At 35.9% G+C, this 18,586-nt stretch overlaps 1 protein-coding gene across 4 annotated transcripts in view; it reads right to left on the bottom strand.

Annotated features, from left to right (window-relative positions):
- The window catches only part of PLCL2 (phospholipase C like 2), a 107,478-nt gene that overhangs the window by 34,596 nt on the left and 54,296 nt on the right, over positions 1–18,586 (bottom strand). The window contains exons 3-5 of one of the 4 annotated variants that reach the window (XR_015257905.1): positions 13,190–15,676; positions 9,492–9,649; positions 6,247–6,332 (exon numbers count right to left, since the gene is read on the bottom strand). Coding sequence is in view for 2 of the 4 variants with exons in the window: in XM_086742633.1 (XP_086598759.1) it covers positions 6,258–6,332; positions 9,492–9,695; positions 13,190–15,676 (2,766 nt within the window). In the remaining 2 variants the exon portion in view is untranslated. Of the gene's footprint in view, positions 1–6,246; positions 6,333–9,491; positions 9,696–13,189; positions 15,677–18,586 lie in introns of those variants that run through there. The other 3 variants (XM_086742633.1, XR_015257904.1, XM_086742632.1) reach the window with 3 other exon arrangements.

Raw genomic sequence — 18,586 nt, 5'->3', positions numbered from 1 at the left:
GTATCTTTTATATGAGGAGAGACTGAGAGAGCTGGGACTGTCCAGCCTGGAGCAGAGAAGGCTCAGTGGGGATCTTGGGTGGTCAATCACTAGAACAGGTTGCCCAGAGAGGTTGTTGGAGTCTCCATCCTTGGCGACATTCAACATTCAACAGAACAAAGTCCTGGGCAATCTGCTCTACCTGACCCTGCTTTGAGCAAGGCGGTTTGACTAGGTAATCTCCAGAGGTGCCTTCCAACCTCAATGTTTCTATGTAAATAAGGCTTCTAGTAAAGCTGACATTTCTAATCAAGAGTAATTTTTAGTACCAAGCTTTCTGGCTCAAGACAACAATCAAGAATAACCTTATTACAGATAAAAATCAGGTGTGATTTGGCCCAGACACTCCAAAGCTGCTCTATAATGAGGAAGAACTGATCTTTCTACTATAAAAGTAGAGTCCAAAGTGCCACGGTAAGAAAAAAAAGCTGCTAACTGCTACTTCTGTACATACAGAGGACTCCTCATATCAAACTAAATACCCTTCAAACCAGTAAATATTGTCTAAAATAGAAATTAGTTCTCCAACTATGCAAGAAAATAAATTTAGCCCAGAAACACAGAGTTGTTGAGGTTGGAAGGGACCTTGGGAGGTCCTCTAGTCCATCCCACCTTCTCAAGCAGGGCCACTTACAACCAGTTGCCCAGGACCATGTCCAGACTGCTCTTGAATATCTGTCTCCAAGGATGGATGCTTCACAGCCCCTCTGAGCAACCTGTTCCTGTGCTCAGTCACTCTCAAAGTCAAGCAGTGTTTCCTGATGTTCGGACAGAGCCTCTTATGTTTCATTTTGTGCCTGTTCTCCTGCCGCTGGGCACCACTGAAAAGAACCTGACTCCATCCTCTCTGCATGCTCCCTTCAGGTATTCATAAATGTTGATGAGCCTTCTCTTCTCCAAGCTGAACAGTCCCAGCTCTCTCAGCCTTTCCTCATAGGAGAGATGCTCTGGTCCCTGCATCACCTTCATCTCATTTTGTTGGACTCTCTCCAGTATGTGCATGCCTCTCTTGTATTGGGAAGTCCAGAACTGGACACAGTACTCCAGATTAAGTCTCACCAGTGCTGAGCAGAGGGGAAGGATCACTTCCCACAACCATAACGTATTTCATATGTTATAACATTAAGTATTATGTTTCTCTTCAGACTTTAAAACATTGTCCTCTTCTGAGATAAATGCAGAGGAAATCTCCATTATACTTCCTGAACTCACTGGCATATTATGATATGAATGTAATGCTGTACCTAATTGACAATGGTAGTATATCCCCATATGTGGGAAAAATCTAGAAACAGACTCACAGTTTCACATTTTCAGCCTTCCTTTCCTCTCTCACCTCTTTTTCAGATGTTTTATATTTTAGGAAACATATACGGACCAGGTTTTTTTTGTCTTTAGAAAGAAGGAAGCCAAGATTATGCCATAATGCAGTGTAGGAGCATAAGAGATGAAATCCACTTACCCAAACTAATTCTTGTAGGCCCAAGAAAAAAATAGGACATCACCTGTTCTTAATTCTGCAGTATCCCAAAACTAATTAGATTTCTCACAGCTCAATAAGATTTACCAAAGGAACAAATAGTCCACAAGTTCTCCATTAAAAAGTTTTACCTTTTTTCTTATTTCCTCATGGGTAAAGTATTTGAGAAAGACTAGGTTGAAGACAGAGTGAAGACAGAGTAAATAAAATAATCAGCAGCTTCCTCTAAACTATGCACACAATGGCATTAAACTCTTAAATCCAACAGTAATTTCTCCTTGCTTTCCTGACACTCTGTTACAGCAAAATTATTTCCAAAATTTTTAAACTAAAGTTGATAGAAAGAAAACACCAGGTAAAAAGCAGACAATAAGGAAGCACTAATATATATAAGGAATATATGCTATATCTGTAAAAAGAAGCACAAATTTATCATCCTTGTGAAAAAATTAATAGGCAGTGTTATTTTTGAAACTCAAACTGTCAGTAACAGTTCCAATAACCACATTTTTTTTTTCACACAGGAGTCAAAAAGACACACAAAACATTAAGAATTTATTAAGAAAAAGAGAACTATTATTGGAAATAGGGAGTACATTTAAGAGAAGTTGCTATGCACCTGACCTATTTTTATGCTGTTCTATAAACATTCCACTGGACTACACACGAAAGAGGACAGTAAGGTGGATGAACTTCTCTTCCTAAGTACTCGAATTATTTTATGCTCTTATGAATACTGTGAGTCAGCCATTAGCCGTAATGGGATTAGTGAGAGGACTGAAAAAGCTTCATCGTTCCTGCTCTTAAAAAAAAAAAAAAGAAAAAAAAAAAAAGAAATCTTGACTTCCCAGAAGCATCCAGTAGTCATTATCAGAGCTTTTCAATCAATGTAAAACAGCTCATACTTTACAACAATCGGCACTGGAGTCTGAATACCCAAAATTAGATGTTTGTTTCTGCCTTTGTGGACTGAAAAGCCCAACATAAGCTGAGGTTATAATCTGCAGCTCTGTTTTTGGAAGTGTAATTGTAACCTTCAGTTTTGAATGACTATCCTGTTATAAAATAGGAGAATAAAAACTGATAATAAGCAACATAACTCTTTTTGAAGAAGCTGCCCAAGCTATTCACTACATTTTTCATCAATACTTTGTTTTCCATCAGTTTTTGTGACAGACTAACAACTACAGAATCAGTAGCTATTTAAATTCATATCAAAAATAGAATCTATCATTCTTACAATTTATTAAACATGACAAAAAACATTACCCTGGGCTATTTACAATATTAAGTTGCACGGTATATGTTTTCCTTTAGATCTCTCCACCACTGAACTGTATCCATTTTTTACCTGAATAAAGACAGTTCAAACTCTACACAGACTTGATCACGAAAGTAAACATACTGTACAAAGCCAGAGGCAATAACGGAAATAGTGAGACAGTGTGTGTCATCAGTATTTAAATATTGCATTTATGTGGACAACTCTGAAAATTTACTGTTTTAACATACATTAAAACAATCCACCACCAAGACTAAGAAAGCTGTTGAAGCTCTAAGCACCCACATACCTCACACATTGATGATCTTTGCAAATCTGAGGGCATCATTAAGTCATATATCTTCAAGAGTACTTAGCTATGTTAGCTAGATCAAAGTTGTTGGAGCTGTACCTACTATTGCTAATTCACTTCCTGGAAAAACACACCCTAACACAAAAATCAACACAAGCAACTGTCTTAACAATTCTTTTCCTGTCAGAGCATCAGGTTAAGTTCAACATTTACTCCAGCTATCAGAGAAGAGCTAAGAATTTTAAAAGGCTAAAAATGTAACAGTAACTTCATTTCAATATGAGCGTTTGGAAAGGGACTTTGTCAAATGCTTTCAGAAAATCCAACCAGAGTGATCTTCTGGGTCTACATGCTTCTTGACTTCAAAGAACTCCAAGAGATTAATGAGCCCTTCACTTTATAAAAGCTGTATTGACTCTTGCCCAATATGACATGTTTCTCCGTATTTCCTCTAATTTTCTTCGTCAAAACAGTTTCCACTCGTTTTCACAGTACAGATGTCAGCCTGTCTGATCTGTAATTTCTTGATCTTCCCTGGAAATCTCTTAAAATACTGGCACCACACTAACAACTTCGATAGCCAGTTTTAAGTGAGAGGATACACACAACAATTAGCAGTTTGGATATATCAGCTCTTGAGATCTTTAAGAACCCTTGAATGAGCAGTACCTCTTTCTCGTAATTTTTTTCTCAGTCCTTTCGCCTTTCCTATGCAATATCTTCTATTATCTTTACAATTAGAGATTAATTCTCCAACTAGTCCTTCAGAAAGAAGCATTTCATGTGAAACCACAAGTAAATGGATAAAAAAAAATAATTTAGTGCTATGGCTTTTTTCTTTTCCTGGGGCTTTCTTTTATACTTTGATCAACTAGTCGCCATACACTCTTTGACAGGCTTCCTGTTTCTGGCATTTCCAGAAAATAAGTTACTGTTATTTTTAAGTCTGTGTAGGTCGTTCCTGAAATTCTTTCTTACATTTTTTATTTAACCATGGCAAGGTTAAATATCTATCCTAAGTTCCTCATTTGCACATGACTTCAGAATTTTGGAAGACATCTTTTGAACAGCACCTCCTCGTTTTTGTTCTCCTCAAGTGTTTTTTGACAATTGGTACATATTTACTCCAAGTCCCCTGTGTGGTATCTTTAGAGTGTCTGTGATGTCTGTTCTTTTGACTACTCCTCTTAACAAGGAGGAGTAGTTTTAACAAGGGTCTTTATTTTTATGTAGTTATGCTCTTAAGTATAAAACCAAGGAGTAACAGCTTTTCAACCTTCTGCACAAAGGCCTAAGAGTTAAATTGTAACATGGAAGAGCCATGGAGCTGGACTCCAGCAGACACAGGCTCAAGAACAACATTCTGAACCAACGAGGAAACAGAACACAGCTATCACAGTCTATGCCAGTCACATATTCCTCAGAAAAGGTACCAGATGGAAAAACCTGGATTTTCTTCAGAAGCACAAAGGAGATAGTAGTCAGATGCTACCATGTGATTTAAAAATATATCAGATTGAAAGATTTCAGTTTGATTACAGGAGACTGGTGACCACCTTGAATTCAGCCTTCTCTGCAACAATCAGAATTTGAGTATTTGGATCAAAAGAAAATTATGCAAGAGTTAAAGTAACCTGTTCACTCACTCCATTTTAGGAGATAAATTTATAATTACCAGCACTGGATCTAGCATTTTTTGTTACCCCAGAAGTGTGCAACCTCGAAGAGTAATTTCTGGAACAAAAGCTTCTCAGCTGAATAACTCTGGCACATTAGTATGCTGAGAAGTGGAAAAGTCTTAAACTACTTGTTCTTTTGAGATACAGTTCTATAACCACAGCAGAATTAATGCCTCTCACTGTATTTGCAAAGTAAACATAACCAAGGACCTACATCAACAAGGTAACTAACAGACATTTTATGAGCTAAGCATAACTCAAAACAGACCTGCTAATAATTTTTTTTTAGGCCCTGTGAAATAGGCAATGGATGTATTCCCTGCTTCCTTTAGAATTATGAGCTTCAATCCAACACGCCCAATACAGAAGTGTCCCATTCAATTCATCTATATTGATATCGAGATGAGTTTTAAAGGTAAAGAATATTTAGGAGTTTGAGTAGTAGCTGAAGTACGAGAGGACTATCAACATTTTACCAAAACCTTGATAATCAGTCATTTTTAGATATTCTTTTAATATTCCCTACTAGGTACCAGTCCGGTCTATAATTCTTCAAGGTATAGTGTTTAACTATCTACTTCTCAATGGGATGGACATGTTCAAGCTCAAAATATAGGCCATCATATTTAGGTTATGTCATTGGCCAAATTTGCAACTCCGTAACACGAAGTTAACTTCCATGCGATTGCATACACAATCTGCAGTCAGTAGTTGAAATCAGCCAATAATAAGTTAACTGGATTTAAGCTCACTATAGAGCTACTAATCACCGATCATATGGTGTTTTCCAGTTTACTAACTTCATTGTCTTTTAATACCTCTCATTTTCATCATCTCACAACCCCCACCACCAATAAATACAGCTCTGCTCTCAACCCTGTCCCTAGGGTGTGTATACAAAATCTGTTAATCTTACTTGATTTCATTTGAATCAAATACGGACCTCCTATACTGTAGTCTGCAGACATTTTGAATTACAACATAACCCCAACATTAAAAAAAAAAAAGAACCACCACCAGAAACAGTGAAAAAAAAATGGATCTAGCAGCATTATCTAATTAGGACTTAATAACATTTAACCCTAATTGTTGTAGCAGCATTACTTTATCTTCTTTCACACAGGTACAGTTCTCCGCCTTTTCTGTGTTAGCCTTCCTCTCAGAAGTAAATGCCAGCTTGCAAAGTTCAGAAAATCTTATTTTCATCAGATGGGACACTTCATTCTCCACTAAGGGCAGACAGAAACAGTCAGATTCTCAATATCTGGCTTCATTTGTATGATCCTCTAGCATATCTTTGCAGTGCTATTATCCTCATCACTGAATAATGCTGCAGACTTAGGACAAGATAAATAATTGGGATTTTTTCTCTTGCCATAGCACAAGTTTTAAAGATTTACTTACTGTTCATCTTAGAGGCCGTAAGACATTTAAAAAAAAAAACATGCAATGGTGTGGAAGAGGCACTTGCCTTAACTCCAAGCTTCAGTCTGCAGCACTGATCAGTGATGGGTGTGATGACACCAACAGAGTGCATGCTGAAGTATCACATAAAGGAAGCTGAAGTTCATGAACGAGAGGGAAAAATAAAACATTGTTAAACAGTGACAAGATGTTAGGCTGAAAAATACTCAGGACCATGGAGAAGCTAGAGAAAAATAAACAATTTAAACTTCTTTCCCAAAAATTCCTAGTTATGTTTGGTTTTCATTATTCTGAAAACACCCCAACTCCTAGAGCATGGATAAAAGCAAAAGTTCCTTAAAAGTTCCTGGGTAAACTTCTGGTTCCAATAATGCTGCTGACAAATTATTAATTAAACTCAAAAATACAATATTTTAACCTGTGAATATTACCAGCCTTTATCACTTGCAGCTCCTCCATTAAAGTAGTAGTGAATGCTGACAATTTAAGAAAGCATTATGTGCTATTTGTTTACGTGTAGGAAACCCAAGTATCTAGTGACATGCTAATTAATTTATTATTTGATTCATTGTTTCTTTAAAAAATATATGTACCTGTGCTACACTGAGGATATTCTCACCTCTCCATGTGTCCCTGCAGTATTGCACTCTTTTGTAATTATTTTAATGTGGACTGACTGTCCCACTGTAAAGGTCCTCTACCTTTTCTCACTCTGCAGAGCAATGATGAGTCCTTTAAGCATTCCCAATGCAAACAAATTCTGAATAATTAAAGATCTTGGCTGAACATCGCTTTCTATGTTTATTATCATTTTATAAAAAGGAGATATTTACGACAAATAAGAATCCCTTCATTATTCAAAAGTACTGTGATTCTGAAACAGCAGTACTTTGAGAATATAACTATGTGCGCCACATTGAGAACGCATACAAGGCAACGACAGCATACGCATTTATGGTACTAACCAAGGTTTATCTAATAAAGATTAAACACAATCTCTGTTATCAACATGATTTCATACTTACAGTACTTGACACACTGGAGGAACATAGTTAAAATATAATTTTGACCTCCATTGAGGTCTAAGTTAGCAGAAAAGAAGATGAGTAGGTAATTGTTATTTCGACAATATATCTACCCTTTCTTAATTCTGGAGAATGCTTCTTATTATTAAGGTGAGTTTTACACCCACCTGTTAATTAATCATGTCAAAAAATCCCCAAATCAAAATCAGCCATTGAGATAAAAGATGTCATTTTGAGGGTGCACTATACTAATTTACAGCAAAAACAAAGAAAAACACTATCTACAATAGTATCAGACTCTAAACGTCTTCCCCTATAGCAAATTTCAATATATAAGCTAAATAGCTTCATATCTCCTCTCCTTGAGGAAAAGATGATATGCATGTTTTCCACTGTTTCACAACACGCTTTCAGAAACAAGAGCTACGAGTATGGCTCCCATGTTTGACTTAATTTTCCAGTATACCCTACGGATTTTAATTGCTTAAAACCTTTTGCCAAATTGGGCAGAATATTGACAAGACCAAAGTTTCACAAATTGAAACACATCTCATTATTTTAATTTCTAAGTTCTATTTGATGAAAATAATCTTAATTTTTACTTATCTTCAATATAATTTAGAGCTAGAAGCACTATCATACTCTTTATCTTTGCATGAAATTGAGTATCCTTTAGGGAAGAGGAGATGGAAAAATGCTTTGAACATGTCACTAAATAAATATTCTATTATTTTTGTACATGAAAATAAAGTATGGATTTCTAAAGTATAGAAATATTCAAATCATGTGTAGACTACTGGGGTGGCGGGAACTTATATAAGAGACAAAGAGCAAATCAAATTTGGATTGTAAAGGCTTCTGGAGTCATGAGTCACCTCTATCGAAGCGATATTCAAATAAAAAATGTAATCCAGACTTACAAAATTATTTTAAGTATCTGGAATAGCTTAAGAAGTAACAAGCAGCATCACCACATCAGAACAAACTGCAGGTAGAGACCTCTGCATCAACAAGACAGAACTTCATTATATGTGTGTTACAGGTGTAATCCCAACAGTCAAGCTTGTTTACTTCATAATTATAGCGGTATCCCATAAGCCACCACTAAGAGGCTATTTCGCTATCTTCTTGCAACTGTGCTACCATTCCAACCAAACTCTATTGTATTTGCACCATCAGTGAACTACATAAACTCTACCTAAACTGCTATTTACCAACGAGTGCTTTTTGGATTTGGTTATAGCATTGTTTTAAAGCTACTTTGTCTTCAGAAAGCAGTTTAAAAGAGATATATGAAATTGGGCTACTGGTTTCTTTTCCTTCATTTTCTTTTTTTTTAAATAGCAAGGATTGGTCTTGAAACAGCGACTTGATCCTTCCAGGTGAGATTTCCCATTTTAACATACAAAATTAACGCAGAATTATCCTATCTGACTTCTTGTCAGATTATAGATAAAATTAAAGAATTCATTAAAGAAATAAACAAAGGCTCAATTACTCTGTGCCAGATTACTTCAGTGGCCGTAAGGAGGACATTTCAAATCACACTCATTTGCATCTTTTTTCCATACTTTAAATCAATGCAAGACAAGTGTAAATCAGTATTTCTCAGTGTATTAGTTCTTCCTTCCTTCTTGCAAAATGTTTGATTTCTAGTCTCTAAAGATGCAATTTACATATTTACGGAAGTACAAGGGCAGAAGTTAACATTACAGCTGCTTACAGATGTAAAAATGTCTAATCAAATCAGATCTATAAAAAAGATATAGCAAAGGAAAATGAAAAAATATGTGTAGAAATTAACACTTCGAGGTGCTTATAAAACTACAATTCCTAAAAGCAGTTCCTGACATTTTTCTATTCTATGTTGAGTCAAAGTCAAAAGAGATCAAGGTCCACAAACTGGAAAGCATAAGGTAGTAAATTAATGTAAGAGGTTTATAGATATGCAAAAAGCTTCAAATTACTGCAAAACAGGCAAATTAGTACATCCTCTTCATGCTAAATCCTCTTGATTACAACCACTTTGGCTTCTGAAGTGTACAAACACTTACATGTTTGCATGCAGTATATTAATCTCTGTGTTTTACCCCGTATGCAAACACTACCGGTTGCTGTACATTCATGGGAATGACTTTCAAGCACATGTACTGCAGCACGAAATAGAAGTCACAGGTTAAAATGACCTTTCAGAACAGGCACGGTACTGTGTATTATAAAAAGAAAGTCTTTCAAACAGCATATAAAATAACCACAAAGGACTACTCACCATGTCATATGCTGTTACAATCTTTTTCAAGACCTCTGGAACAATCCCTTGGAGCTCCATAGTCGGATACTGATCATTGAGATTCAGTACTACCAAGGGTGTGTTATCAGGCCCAACCAAGCGCGTAGACACTGCCAAAATGCACTGCATAAGATTTGCTACAGGAGAGAGGCCACATAATTCTTTGAATGAAACTACTGCATTCTGCAAAAAGGAAAGAAAGAGTTTCCTTTACAGTTAAATATGAATTTTAATGTCTCATTCTTTCAGGATAAAATACTTCACTTCTAGTTAAGCTACAATGTGGAATTCCCACAGCTTTTCCCTAAAGAATTAGCAGTTTCCCTAAGTAACCAATCTTACACATACATTTTACCAAAAATGTTAAAAATTCTAACAGAATTCACTACTTGCTACAGGAAAAATCTATTTAGAACGCATATATCTGGTCTCTATCACTACTAAAATTAACCATGCAAATAAATGAATTCTAAAACATATTCGTTGATATTATTGTTGTTACTATATTTTGAAAAATTCTAAAAGACATTTCAAAGTAATTTTCTTAATGCCACTGAGAGAAACAAAATATCAGGTGCTGAATGTCTCAAATAAGCAAAGTGAAGTGGAAGGAGGAATTCAGCCCATTTGTAACTTTAAACATACCTGAACTATAGTCCAGACGTGCTGTGGATCTGCTGGCTCCCATTTGGTGTGATTCACAAATCCAGCACTCCACTACCGATGTCATTCCTATCACAGAATCACACTTAAGTGACTTTTTAAGGTACTTTAATGTAAAAAATCAATTTTGTACCTTTCCCTAAAATTTATTATAGTTGTATTTTATAACCAATATGGTAGAACATAAAACCATACGTTTAAACTTGAAGAAAATTTCCAGTACTGGAAATACAATGTGACTCCAAGTAGCCACTGAAATTCCATGATGGGAATATTCTCAGCACTGTAATGAATTTAGGATTTTTGTACCAAGTGGGAGCTGGTGATCTATGGCAGGTCTGGAGTTTGTGTTCCTGTAAGAAACAAAAACAAAAACATGGTATATTTAAGTTACAAATGTGCTCCCTTCTCTCAAGTCTTACCCAAGCAGGGTACCTGACTAGTTTTATGACACAGATTTTCATTTTAACTGAAATCAACTTCCATCTTGCTGGCATGGTAATATACTCACTTGTGGACAAACTTTCTTAAGAGAGGCATAATGCCAATCTTAATGCAAACAGGAATCAAACATGAAATACTTTGCTGACCCTTCATGAGACAAAATACACAAAGTAGACTTCAAAATATGTATATATAGCATATTCAGGCAAAATTATGTGAATACTTAATTACATCTACTACAGTCACTTAGAGTGTACTTTAACTCTAAGTAAATGTTTAGTAGTATCTAGTAAATGTCCAGGAAACAGAAGCTACTTTTATTAACCAGACTACACCTTAATGACACAGTAATTACACAGCTGAAAAAAAACAGACATTGGGAAGTCCACTCAAACAGATTTTGTTTGAGATAAACATCATGAGTTTTATGAACAACAATTTTACAGACAGGTAAATGAGGACCTGGGGAACATATATATTAACTAATGGCAGGCAGGACAGAAGTACAGCTCTAACTCTTGCCTTTGGACTTCCAGCCCTATATCCAGAGACTACCCTTCATACCATCAAGTAATTTAAACATGCATCATCATATCCAGTTTAATCATTCATGTTATATTTTTATCAGTGATTAATATGATAACAATAAGTTACAACATCATCTTTTATCATGGTAATGTAGTACCTAACAAGGAAATTAAAAGGCTAGCTATTTGTATACAGGTTTAGAGAAATCACTAAAATCACTGCTGCACACTTTCTTTTTTTATCTTCTTCCATCTTATATTTTAAAAACCCCAACATCATTCTTTATAATCTGGTTTATGGGGACATCATTTCTGTATCATAAAAATAATAACAATTTATAATACAAGATTTCAGTACTATAGAAATCAAGCAAATCTTACATTCCCTGACATAAGTTGATATTTATTTTAGTTGAGTGGTTTATTTATCTTTAATAGCTGTAAATCCTTACTTACGCGGAGTTTAAATTGTGCACGTTATATAATCCATCAGTAAAGCTATGTAAAACTAATATTCCCTTATGTACCTAAAATATCTTCTTGACAGCATTTTGAGAGATGATAATGATTAATTTAGTTGACAGTACAACTTTCAAACTCAGAGAATGAAATATATAAAATACCTTTTAGTCTCTCATGTTCAAAGAAACCACACTGTAGAGCCTGTTTTCAATTACATCGGTTCTGGAAAATACTGCAGCATGCAGAGTAAAGAGTTTAAAGTAGCTACAAAACTCTATCGTTTCACTGTTTTCTCAAATCTTAGGTTCAGCTCTTCCTTGAAATGTATCTTAAAATACAGTGTCCTTTGTATGACATAATTCTAGCCTTCAATAGGTTAACTATGGGTAAAGTTCACTTTATACATACCCCACAATGTGAAACATTTATAAGTCAAAATATCATCCCCGTATTTTTTTAATAATCTTTTATTATAGCAATTTTATATACCAAGTGGAATGGGAAAGCTTCATAAGGCTGTACTAATTTCTTCTTTCATATGAAGAAAAATTAGTTTTAAAACTGTATTACTATTAAAATCTCTTCAACATAAGATTATTCATGACGAAAATTTATCTACACTGATGTACCTTTAAAATACAGACTCAAGTCTCAGACATTTCCTTTAATCAGTTTCCCCCTAATGCTACATAAGAGTAAGATAATTTTAACAGGTCACTTCATTTGAAATGACTATGCTTAACTTCATTGATCACTGCTAGCATTCCATCAGAAGTTTATAGGTAGTTAAAAACTTTATGAAATAAAACACAAATTTACAGCTCCCTTTAATCTATGTCTAAAAGGCTTTATTTACCTGGAATCTTTATTGGAATCTCCAAAAAAAAAGCATTTTTGAAGTGGGATCTCTTGGCTTCCACAAAAACAAGCACCTCAGCCTTTACTTTTTCCTGAAATTCAATGTGTTTACTACACGTGATCTTTAAGGTAAGGTAATTTCTTCTAGAGTATGCCTCCCAACATCTTAGTGCTAACTTCATGTATTCCTAACATATTCTTGCTAGGAAGAATCATGGAAAGCAAACGGTCTTTTTGAAAGTACCCTTCTATTTGTGAATGAGGAAAAAAACAAAACCTCAGTGAAACTATGCTAAACATACTTTTCACGTACAATAAGTTTTTTAATACGCAATAAAATCTCCTTTTTCTATCAATCAGCCACATTTTCCTCCTGCATTTCTACTTCACTTAATTTTCTGAAACTAAAATATTGCCACGCTTTCCTCTGGTGTACATAACAGTCCTTCAAAGACATAGCACTAGTCAACAGGCTGGAGTTCTAACACTAGAGTCACATTTCCAGTTCACAATCAACAAAATACGCCTATGCATCCAAGGTTACCTCCGTAAATAATATCATCTAAAAGGCTGCTCTGACATAATCAATTTTTAAAGCTGCTCAGCATTAGACTCGAATAACATAACTTACAAAATGCAGGAAGACTCTAAAAATCATATTCCATATGCATCATAATACAAAAACACAGGCAAGAACCAATAAATTCATTGTAAAAACCGTACCTGCATATTTTCTCTCAAATCTGTGGCATCTCGAATAGGCTGGAGAGCGTTCTTGAACACTTCATCTATTGTTTTAATCCATAATGTTCTCATAGAAGCATATTCCCTCGATTTCTTGGCCTTCCTCACAGAGAGGCCCCGCTTATGAGGTTTCCCACCACCCCTTCGATTAGTAATGGCCACATGCACAAACAAGGAAGCATGTGCTAAAATTTCACCAGTTAAAGACTGCAGAGGAACGTGCCGATAACCAGTCTGTAGACACTCAAAGGGAATAGTGTATTGCCCGATAAACTCATCCCCAATGTAATCATCATCCAGTACTACAAAACGCACCATAGCTAGTTCTGGTAAATTTATTTGAAATTCAAAACTTTCATCAAAAATTGGATTATCCCCATTCTGATGCATAGTTTTCGTCCTTTGCTCTGCACAGTCGGCGGGGATTCCATGTATTTCAACATAGACATAAGGATCCACAACATCACCTTTGGCACCTGATCCTTTGGGTTTAGGAAAGTTTTGCCCACTAATAATTTTAATATGAAGCAGCTGAGGTGAAACTCCAGGCACGGTGTCTTTCGTATTCGCGCTGAAGAACGATACTTCTTCTCTCATGATAGCAGGACGAAGGACATAGCCACAGTTTCCATTTTGTCGAAACCAACCAATATTAAGATCCATCATTAAGCCAGGCGTTTGAAAGTTCATTGCTACTATCTGGCAACCACATTTCCAGAAGTCCTGGGGATTCATATTACTAGAATCAATCCTCATAGGACTGGGAAAAACTCTGGCAAGAAAACGTTTGTTATAATTTACAAAGTCTCCCGGGTTTTCATTGGCATATTTGCTAGCAAGCACTTCATTAAACGAGCACACTTCCCAGTACTTCTGGAGCTGAAATGAAACTTGAAACTCTTTGAACTGAACTGACTTACATATGCTTACCAACTCGGAGAGCTCTTTGCAGAGCTGAAATCGTTTCCCCGTCATAGAGTTTTGCTGTTCTACCCCTTCTTTCCCCACTCTCTGTGACATTTCTGCTCCTTCATCTTCATCTGTAACATCTCCCTCTAGTCCAGAACAACTAGAGGAAAGCTTCTTTGCTTTAATTAGTATTTTCCCTTTAAGTGATTCCGGTGATGGAAGATAAGACTCCTCAATGTTTGGAGACTGTGTATGTAGTTTGTCCGCCAAAATCTTCTTCATGTGTTGTACCATCACTTTCTGCTGCTTAATAGAACAATGATTTTCTAAACACAAAATAAGAGGGTATTCTGAAGCAAAAAATGCATACTTGTTAATAATGTCAATCACACTACGGAAGACAATCTGCGATGTCATTGTATGTCCTGTGTAAATCACAGGTTCGTTATCTGGACCGTCCCATACATCCAGTTCAACACTTCGACAACCCATTTTAAGAGCACGAATGTAACCTGTGATGTCAGAAGGCCCTCGAAACTGATCCTCTATTAAGTATGTATTATGAGATGAATTTATAAAATAATGAGATAAAGGTTGTTTCATATCTTGACAAACTTTTTTATGTTCTGGATCAAATATATGGCAGTCTGGTGAAGTAAGGTAATTCGTAAATCCATCTATAGAAAGACAACCCTTTTCATGGCCCTCTTTGGCTGGCTCATATTTCTGAATAATTTCAAGGCTTATTTCTTCCGTGACTTGTGCCATACCCTGTTCTGCTTCTAAAAACATCATGAGGTCCTTGGTATCTAGGAATTCTTTATTGCTTGAAAACTGAACCAACAGGAAATAGATTTCAGGTCTGGTACAAAGCTCATGAAAAACTTCAATAAACTCTTCTTTTGTTACTTCAGTACCAGTTTTTTCCTTGGATCTATGTAACTCCTTGAATTTTAGTTCAATTTTATTAGTTTTTAAACCAGGGTTTAAGTCTTTTATAAACTGTACAGCATTACACAGGGGTATATGTCCCAAATTATCTACATCTGATTCAATGAACATTTGTGAAAGCCATGAAGTCCGCATATTATCTTGAGTACTTTCTATCATATCTAGAGTATGCTTTCCATAAGAAATCAGGTATCTTAAGCCCGTAACCCAAATATTTGCAATGTCTGCTGAGTTAGCAACAAGATCTAGTGACTCATAGTTTTCTCCATATATAATTGAAAATGCACAGTCTTCTGATATCTGGTCATATATTCCATTGCTGCGAAAAATATCTGTATTTTTTCCTGTTCTTACTTCTTTGATTGATTTAATATCAATCTTTGCTTTTTCAGAATCCTTTTTTGAAGGTTCCCAGCGTAGAGACTGCATATCTGCATCTAAAAGAAAGTATCGGTGATAGACTCTAGAGTTGGAGCGAATCTTTTTGAGCTCAGAGCCTTCAACCATCGCGTTTATACAGTCACTTGCACTGCTGATCTTCTTCTCAGTTGGCATACTGCTAAACGACACAGTCTTTTTCCTTTCTCGCTTTTGTTTCGTACCATCCTGGTAAACAAGGGGGGAAAACAAGAAAACATGTATCAGCATGATTTTACTCAACATTGAAATAGGTTTCAACTTACAGCTGAAAGTTCATTAAGTAGTTCAGAAAGGTCTAGCGCATGTGTGATGACCAGTAAGACAGACATTCATACTGGAATAAAACAAAAACGTACTGATAATGGCTGTCGTAGTTCAGTATGTTGTTTGTTCCTGCCTGTCTTTTTTCAGGGTCTTTTTTTAATATTTTGTATAAACAAAAAATTAAACAGAGCAAGTTTTGAACACTAATGAAATAAGGCTGTATAAATACATTTTACTTTATCAGTAACAACCTACTTACAGAGAAAATGGGTTCTACAGCCAAGGCAGTAGGAAGTAAGCTTTCCTGCAGTCCTACGGATACTTGTGAACTTAGTCATACAGAATGTAAGGCTTTAATAGCACGGCAACAGGATCCTCATGAACACCAGAGAAACATTAATACACACTTAACTACAAAAAACCCATATGACATGGTCATTAAACAAAAATTAAAAAAAAAATAAAAAGAAAAAAATGTAATGTAAGCTTTCTCTGTTTGCTATTTGGATTAATTCAAATAAGAGCAAATAAATCAGTAATGGATCATATAAGTATAATCAATTTCATGAGAAAGAAGTGAATTTAAGAAAATTGTGATTTCATTATCTGCATTTTCTGAGATTAAAAAAATGCTGTAGTTTGGTTTTTTTTTAAAAGCATCGTGTGTCTTGATAAGCTAACTTTTAGTCTGAAATAATACTTTCAAGAAATAATATTTTTATGTTCGACATACTATTTAGAAGTAGTGTTCTTATATTCCAGCACTGCTCAAAAAATTACTTTTCCAGCTTTATACAACAAGAATGTTGATTTTCCCTCTAACAGTTTTCCATCTGAAGTATGTTCCACTGCCAATCAGCACTGCTTATATGGCAGAAAGGAGAGGGAAAGAAAACTTTTAATGACTGTAACACTGAACAGATGTTCAAATAAAAACCATCCATTACAGAATGCATTCCCAGTACAAGGCATATGTGCTGTACGTTTAAATTCATTAAATTAAAAATGTAGAATTCTGGTTTTGTAATTTAATTCATAAGCATCTCAAAAGCCTTTCATTGAAAACAATGATTAGTAAAGTAAGCAGACTTAATATTTGCCATTCCATGTTCAAGAAAATTCATCAACCATATGATTCTTGCACCTTTAATGACAGCAGAATTTGCTTTACACAACTTCTCAAGAGACTAGTAAAAGTTAATAACTCTACAGAGGACTATTTCATTTTTAACTCCAGATCAAACATCTGCAATGGATAGTGCACAGAGTTGACTCCTGGAATCTCATTATATATAGTTTGGGCATGAGAACTGCTTTCAAACAAAAGCTAATTTCCTTACTTTAAACAAATAATAAATTAGAAATGTGATTTTTGATTACAAAGTTTTTTGTTCTATTTTAAGCCTAGCTTCTCATCTGGCTACCTGTCTACCTACATCTCCCAATCCAAAAAAGTGGCAAGGGACAGCCCCACAGAAGTGAGCAATGACATTCCTGTCCAGTACTTTAAGGCTTGGAATGAAGCATGCTGAAACTCCTTAATGCTCCAGATTTCCCAGTCACAGATCTAGAAGGGGAATGTATTTCTTGAACTCTTCACGGAGAGACAGCTGACACCTGCTGACACCAAACCCCTCAAAGGCTGGGAAGTATCACCTTGCCTGACCATGATCAGTATTTACCAAACAGAAAGAATGTCTATGCCTTTCTCTACGACCAGGATTGTGTCTGATCCAAGACACTGGGAGAAGGGAGAAAAAAAATCTGCCATTTCTCGATGCCATCTCATGTAAACATTTCAAGGCAACCTCATTCCCAACTGTAGTTACCCAAAGACTGAACTGGAATTTACACATGCAAATCAGAGGAATAACTCAATCTACCACATCTGCAAGACTATTTTGCTTGCCTGCCAGATGAATCTGAAGCCAGTTCCATAGTACGCTGCATTTCTGCAAGGTAAAGCAATCTCACTACTTGGCTTATATAAAGACTGCTGGCAGTAGACTTCACTGTCTGAATCTCATGAACGTGAAAACAAATTTTAAAATACTCTTCTGAGTTTCTCACAGCTCTGCACTCCAAAACATCCTTCATAAGTTTTTGCTTCTCCAGAGATCAGTGACCCTGAGCTACCAGATTGCCTGTGCGAGTCTCCATCCCAACAGAGACATGGCAGTCACAATCAACCTGCATAAACACGAGAACTTAAAGGATATTTTCCCAAAGACCCTGCCCAGTATTATCCACCAAATAAGTGACTGTCTGAAAAGAAACAGAAGAGAAATTCTCAATCATAAGCTGAGAATGTAATTGCATAGAGCGCACACAAACTGCATGAAAAAGGTATGTGAGCCTCAGAGATACAGTCTGGCATGGAGAAGGAGGCAGATATACTTTGCTATATGATGTGGAGGATTTAATCTCAAAAGTGGGGCGGCATTCATGAACTCAGTCAGATCTCTCATGGCCTTAAGTCTGTCTTGAATCCAAAAGACTGGCACATCAGAAAACTACGTCACAGGAGTGACTTCTCAGTGTTCCTGAGACTTACAGTGTTCTTGATGCTGTTCAAGATGCTCAAAGTGAGACTGGCTCTACAGTGCAGATGCGTAATTCTGTCCAGGTCAGAAGCTACAATTTTTGTGCTGAAACAACTTTCAGAGTCATTCTATAATCTCCCAACAAAGACCACGTAAATCTTCAGATTATAACAGGTACTGTCACCATAACTCAGGTCTTCCTTTAAAGACTGCCTCTTCTTCAGAAGACTTTAACATTGAAACCAGAATGACCAACTCAACAATACATTTCCTAAAACCATGTGTGCCA

Source organism: Chlamydotis macqueenii, chromosome 2 (assembly GCF_036417535.1).
Source record: "Chlamydotis macqueenii isolate bChlMac1 chromosome 2, bChlMac1.mat, whole genome shotgun sequence".
Taxonomy (NCBI): domain Eukaryota; kingdom Metazoa; phylum Chordata; class Aves; order Otidiformes; family Otididae; genus Chlamydotis; species Chlamydotis macqueenii.
Note: the sequence above shows the minus strand (reverse complement) of the source record. Positions and strands in the feature narration are given on the sequence as shown.